This window comes from Sapajus apella, unplaced genomic scaffold (assembly GCF_009761245.1).
Source record: "Sapajus apella isolate SASKATOON/1434 unplaced genomic scaffold, GSC_monkey_1.0 scaffold7, whole genome shotgun sequence".
Lineage (NCBI taxonomy): Eukaryota > Metazoa > Chordata > Mammalia > Primates > Cebidae > Sapajus > Sapajus apella.
Window position 1 is genome coordinate 6,745,554 of NW_022436947.1, and position 6,667 is coordinate 6,752,220.

Below are 6,667 nucleotides of genomic sequence, written 5' to 3' on the forward strand. Positions count from 1 at the left end.
GGAGTGGGTGGTAGCAGAGGAGAGGCGGGAATGATGGCAGGACTGAAAGGAGAAAAAGGGAGAGAAAGGGACGTCCTATACTGGAGAAGATAAATATATACCCAGTTTTGAAGAGTTCTGTGTAAATACATGATGCTGTTAAGTACTATTAAGCATTAATTCTTTATTATATTTTTAACCCTGTAACTTTGGAATTCTTGAGGAAAATTAATTTTGTCCTCTGTGAACAAAAATGTATTCTTTCTTTCTCCACTCCCTCTTCTTTCTCCCCATAACTATCTATATGCCAGGTAATATATGAAGAAAATTTAGTTTTTAAGAACTCCTAGTAGTCACTATAATAAGTGTACAGTTATAAAAAGTATGTATGTGTAGTTATTTTATTCACCAATGAATGTCTGTAAGATCTCTACCAGGCAATAACATATGTTTATGTGCCTCAATCAACAAAAGGTGGAAAGTCATGGCAGTGAAAGATGATGGACAGTGGGATTTGTCATGCCTGTGCATGGACTGGAGAGATGAGGCTATAAGCTTTACCAGGGAAAGCAAAAAATAACTTTGGAAATACACACATACAGAAACATTAAAATCTATGTATATGAAAATATACACTCTTCAGTTCCATAAACATCCATTAAAGGACAAAGTAGGAAGTAGGAACAAGACAAAGGAGAGGGGCAGAAAGAGAAAATGAAAGAGGAAAAGAAATGGAAAAAAGGAAAAGGCAGAAAGAGGTAAAAAAAGATACACTAGGCCGGGCGCAGTGGCTCACGCCTGTAATCCCAGCACTTTGGGAGGCCGAGGCGGGTGGATCACAAGGTCAAGAGATCGAGACCATCCTGGTCAACATGGTGAAACCCCGTCTCTACTAAAAATACAAAAAATTAGCTGGGCATGGTGGTGTGTGCCTGTAATCCCAGCTACTCAGGAGGCTGAGGCAGGAGAATTGCCTGAACCTGGGAGGTGGAGGTTGCGGTGAGCCGAGATCGCGCCATTGCACTCCAGCCTGGGTAACAAGAGCGAAACTCCGTCTCAGAAAAAAAAAAAAAAAAGATACACTAAGGAGAAGACAGACATATAAGGAGGAGATAAGGAGAAAGAGACAGGGAGCCACAAAGAGCAGGACTACAGCTCACAGACATTCTGCATAGTCTCCATCTGTGACTTCACTCTGTGTCTGAGTTTGACTGCCTTGGACACCGTCATGCCCTTTGGAATTGTTTAGAATTAGTAAAGCTTCAGGAGCCAAATAAATGCTATAAGTGCCTCCATTTAAGCCCATGTAGCTACTGAACACTTCGAATGTGGCTGATTTCAACTCAAATGTCTGTAAATATAAATGCACGCCAGATTTCTGAAGACTTTGGACAAAAATATTTCACATTCTTATGCAGGAAGAATATGAAATATTTTGGATATATTTGGGTTAAATAAAATACATTTTTAAAGTTAATTTCGTTTTCTTCTTTTTACCTCTTTAAATGTGGTTACAAGCAAATTTATAATTACATATGTGGCTTATATTTCTGTCATAATGTACTGTTTTCTAACATTGTGAGTCTCCTCATTAAAATCAAGGTTGGCAAAGTAAGTTTGCTAATGTCTAAATCTCCCAAACTGCTACAAACATACCAATATGCTGGACTTTTTCATCGATGACTTCACAATGGTATGGCCACCGTGTTGGGCTCAGTGGACCAGAAGAAGAGACACCATATAAATCCCGTGGTTCACGAAGACGTGGCACCCATCTCCCTAGCTGATATTCTAATAGTATCTGTGTAGTCCGGGGGAAGAAGGGATCACCAAAAGAGTTGGCTGAGAAAAAGATTCAAACACAATCATGAGTGGGAAGAAGAAAAACCCCAATTCCTACAATTTTTATATAGTTCCTTTTTCCCTTTCAACACTATTTGATGTGTGGATATCTTCATAAATGTCTTATAATTCATGGCACTTTTTATAAAAGTACTAATGAAACTTTGTGATGACTGATCTTCACAATAGCTAAAAAATAGTTGTTGACCTATATACTATTCATTTATTCTAAAAGCTCACTACTACTTTAAAAACATTTGTTTCTTGCAGCTTTTCTAGCAAATCATCTACTTTGACTCTTCTTAGTCACACTATTTTTTGTCTAATGAGTGAAATACAGTGATGAACTATAACTCACTACTTACTGGAACTGTATTCTCAAGTTTTGCTAGTGAACTCAGTCACAGCTTTTTCTCACTTCTCCTTCTAGACCTACTGTGTGATACAACGCCAGGAACACAATTCACATAGACTCGCATGGGGCTATGCCAAGCAGACCATGTGCAGTGGCCTGATCTTTTTGTTGTGATACTCTGCGGCATCAGTTTGATATTGACGATCACCCCTCCGTAAGCGTGCTCCCCCTTCTTTTATGATACATTTCCTGGATTTCCACCACCCTTTTACATATTTGGTTCTCCATTTGTCTCATTGACTCCTCTTGCTTTTTCACCTCTGCAATGTGGCTTTTTGCTGAGATTTAGTTCTTGGTTATTTTTGTACAACAGCAGATACTGCAACTGGACTAGAATCAGATGGCTGGGTTCCTTCCCTTTTACCACTTTGTTTCTGTATGACTTTGTTTGGGCAAGGCAGCCTCTCGGAACATAAATCTTACCACAGGTCAATAACTAATAATACCATCTTCCCCAGCTACTTATCAGGATTGTTCTATAGCTCATTCGTCCAACAGAAGAACCAGGAAAAGGGGTCCTTACAGTGTGCAGGGAATCTGAAGGGATGAAGGAAACCACAGAAAGGTATCTCCTAATCCTGTATATAAGCCTACACGTCTCAGCCAAATCCCTAATCTATACAAGCAGACACATTCTTAGAGACTATGAAAACTTAACTGAAACTTTAACCCCCCCAACACACACACACACACGTCTCAGCTCAACCCCTGAATTACACATGTGCAAGACAGTCCCAAACCAACACAAGGAAAGCTTAAGAGAACTAAACAGAGATTTGAACCATCTATAAAGTCTCAAAATCCCTGAACTACACTGGCATAGGAGAGAACCAAATAAGCATAGCAAAGGCTTAGAGATCAGAGCTGAGATCTGAATTACTATCCACAGAAGGGGTGACAGAACTTACTGCTTAAACCTAACTGGATTGATTGCCTGCTAGAAGAAATACATTGACCTCGTCCAGAAGGACCCAGACTCTACACAACATAGCATGAATAATGGAAAACCAGGAATAGGACCAATTCTCAGGGCAAAAGGCAATCAATAAATGTCAATATCAAGATAACTCAGATACTAAAACTATCAGACAAGAACTTTAAAGGAGTCATTACGATTATACTCCATGAGGTAAAGGAAAAGCACACTTGTACTGAATTAAAAGATAAGAATTCTTGGTAAAGAAATAACCATTGCTGGGAATGCAAAGAGATATAGCCACTTTAGAAAACAGATTCGGTTTCTCAGACAGCATATATTTAGCATATAACCCAACAATACTGTTTCTAGGGACTTACCCAAGAGAAATAAAAACATGTTCACACAAGGACTTGTACAAAAAGGTTCACAGGAGCTTTATTTGTTACAGCCACAAGCTGGTAACAATTTAAATGTGCATGAATGGACGGCTAAATGGAGAAATTGTGGTCTATTCACATAATGGAATACCTCTCAATAATAAAAAGGAACAACCGACATATGCAACAATATGGATCAATCTCAAGAGTATTATGCTAAGTGAAAGAAGACAGAAAACACAAAATGTATGATTCTGTTTTGTGAAATTCTAGAAAAGCCAAATATAGGGGAGGGAAAGCAAATAACTGGTTGCCTGGAGTCAGGGGTGAAGCCTGGAAAGAGAGGATCTACTGCAGAGACACAGGAACATTTAGGGGTGATTAAATGTTTTATCTTGCTTTTGGTAATATTCTAAACAAATCAAGAAACATAAAGGGATTACTATAAATGGGCAATTCATACCAACTATGAATATGAATAGATAATAAGCCTATGGAAGTAATTCTCAACTTCTCTAGCAATCCCAGAAATGCTAGTTAAAGCAGTGAGTTATCTCCTGTCTTCCAATAGCTTGGCAAAATTTTAAAAACAGAAAAGGGCAGCAGGGAAAAGTCTATAAAACAGTATTATAAAATGTCTATGTCTATGGGTATAGATATGTGTATATGCAAAGAAGTTCTAGAATGACACACACCAAACTGAGAATGGTGGTTATCTCAAAGAGGAAGATTTATTTTAGGATGCTGGTAAAAGAAAAAAGAAAAAAAAAAAAAAGATAAAGGACTTAACTTCAATTTCAGAGTATTTGTGATACATATGTAAACATTTAGTAGAGATATTTTAGCATTTGAAAGTACACCTCTAAGTATAAATTTTAAAAAATTAAGTATACATCAAGGTGCCCACACACGTTCAGTTGCAAATGAATGACTTTATTAAGGAGACTCTTTAGACAATATACTTCATTTAAATGAAGATGTACTTGTAACATAATCTGTCTATTATAACTTGAGTCATACAGTAAATGTATTTAAATAAATGACAATCCTTACTTTAAATATAAGAGAACCACCACTTTCACTTCTTATTTTCTAATATAAAATAAGTTTACCTAAAACAAACCTGAAAAGTTTGAGCTCTGCAAGTGGATACATTTGTTTCTCACAATCTACTAGAATAATTCCCTATATTATTCAATCTGACTTTTTAGTTTCCTCATCTTATTTTTTATCCACTCAAGGTTTTATGCTAAAAAAAACTACATGAATAAGTTCAAACCTGATAAAAGTGCACATTGATGAAGATCTTCATTTACAAATTTCATGAACATATCCTCATCCTAAAATAAGAATTTAAAAATATTTCTCTTTTAAAATCCAACAGTTTTCAAATCCAGAAATTGTTTACATCTATTTTAGTACTTGGGATTGAGTATATGTCTTTAACCTTTAATAAATGAGAAAATTAAAGAATTATTATTGGCTTTAGCCAATATTCAGGATATTTGAAGGGCCAAAGCACCCAACACTTCAAATATCCTGCACCTTAAAGTTTGCATCTTTTATTCCTCCTCTTCCAGTGGGTGTTGTCATAATAATGAATCTATGGAAGGAATAAAGTTTAAAGATTATTGGTAAACCTGGGAAAACAATTTAAGAATAAAATTGGCCGGGTGCAGTAGCTCATGCCTGTAATCCCCGTACTTTGGAAGGCTGAGGCAGGCAGATCACCTGAGGTCAGGAGCTTGAGACCAGCCTGGCTAACATGGTGAAACCCCATTTCTCCTAAAAATGCAAAAAAATTAGTTGAGTGTGGTGGCACATGCCTGTAATCCCAACTACTCAGGAGGCGGAGGCAAGTGAATCGTCTGAACCCAGGAGGCAGAGGTTGCAGTGAACCGAGATTGTGCCATTGCGCTCCAGCTTGGGCAACAAGAGCAAAACTCTGTCTCAAAATAAATAAATAAATAAAATTAACAAAAAAAACCCCCACCGAAAGCCATAAATCCTTTAAGTAGCTAAAGTAAGCTTTAAGAGCTTATTTTGGGACATTAATTTACATACATAATTTATACTTTAATAAAATTTGAAGGAAATCTCTCAGAATACGTAGTAGAAACAGACTAAAGAATTTTAAATACTACATTTCTCCCCTTTTTTTCTTCTTCCAAGTCCCTTCCTTTATGACATCAGAGCCACATTAAAATTGTTACAGTGACACAAAAAAAGGTTAGAACATGGTGGTTCTATGATGCATATTACGGTATAACATGATGGAATCAGCACATGTAAGAAAATAAGTGGACATCAATCCTAAAAATAAAACCCTACTAATAATTTCATACATGAATTTTAATAAAACCTAGAAGAATCTTAGCTAAAATATTTTCTCAAAAAAAACAAACAAACAAACATAGTTTTTCTTTCTAAACAGCGCACAGTTTTCCCAGTGATAGCTTAGCTTTTTCAGCCAAATTATTTCCCAACTTCAATGACAATAATTTAAACATCCAATTGATTTTACAATATTTTAATTGGGGTTTAATGATACAAATTTTATCTCCAAGTAAAATAAAGTTGAGAAAAACATACCGATTCGTCTTCATCACTGATTGTTCCATCTGAATAGTCTTCTTTTTCTGAATCTTCTGACATCTCTTCCAGTGTTTGACGTGAGATTTCTTGTAATATATGGGTAGGCTGTAAAACAATTTCTAAGGAACTTATTTGACAGCTTTTCAAGCTGTAGGTGTTTACTATATTAAATGAGTACTCAAAAATAAATTCAATTGTATTAAATTAATTAATTTTTTTTTTGAGATGGAGTCTTGCTCTGTCTCCCAGGTTGGAGTGCAATGGCACAATATCAGCTCACTGTAACCTCCGCCTCCCGGGTTCAAGAGATTCTCCTGCTGCAGCCTCCCAAGTAGCTGGGATTACAGGCGCCTGCCACCAGGTCCGGCTACTTTTTTTTTTTTTTTGTATTTTTAGTAGAGACGGGTTTTTTTTTTTTAACAGTCACAACAGTCTTCTCTAAAAACTAATTAGAATACAACTAATGAAACCTTCAATTTCAAAGATTTAAAGGAAATTTCCATGATTGTAAGAGACAACCACAATAAAAGACAAATCAAG

At 36.3% G+C, this 6,667-nt stretch overlaps 1 protein-coding gene across 2 annotated transcripts; it reads right to left on the minus strand.

Annotated features, from left to right (window-relative positions):
• Positions 1-871: 871 nt before the first annotated feature.
• LOC116550137 (cytosolic carboxypeptidase 3-like) lies at positions 872-6,377 on the minus strand. 2 transcript variants are annotated; one of them, XM_032275930.1, is made up of 4 exons: positions 6,125-6,377; positions 4,812-4,872; positions 1,632-1,821; positions 872-1,034 (listed from the first exon to the last, which is right to left on the minus strand). In XM_032275930.1, the coding sequence occupies exons 1-4, from the start codon at positions 6,185-6,187 to the stop codon at positions 872-874; spliced, it is 477 nt and encodes a 158-aa protein (XP_032131821.1). In that variant the 5' UTR covers positions 6,188-6,377. The 2 variants fall into 2 exon arrangements, with proteins under 2 accessions (XP_032131821.1, XP_032131822.1); XM_032275931.1 differs by lacking the exon at positions 872-1,034 and having other exon boundaries at positions 1,064-1,821.
• Positions 6,378-6,667: the final 290 nt, after the last annotated feature.

Bases quoted from the DNA above. Each gene is read 5' to 3' on its own strand.
- LOC116550137 (XM_032275930.1), bottom strand. From the start codon at position 6,187: ATGTCAGAAGATTCAGAAAAAGAAGACTATTCAGATGGAACAATCAGT. The intron at 1,822-4,811 runs GTTTGAACTTAT...TCTTTTTCTCAG, and splicing joins TCAATGTGCACTTTTATCAG to CCAACTCTTTTGGTGATCCC. The intron at 1,035-1,631 runs GTTTGTAGCAGT...TTTTTTTCTGAG, and splicing joins AAAGTCCAGCATATTGGTAT to ACGGAGTTTCGCTCTTGTTA.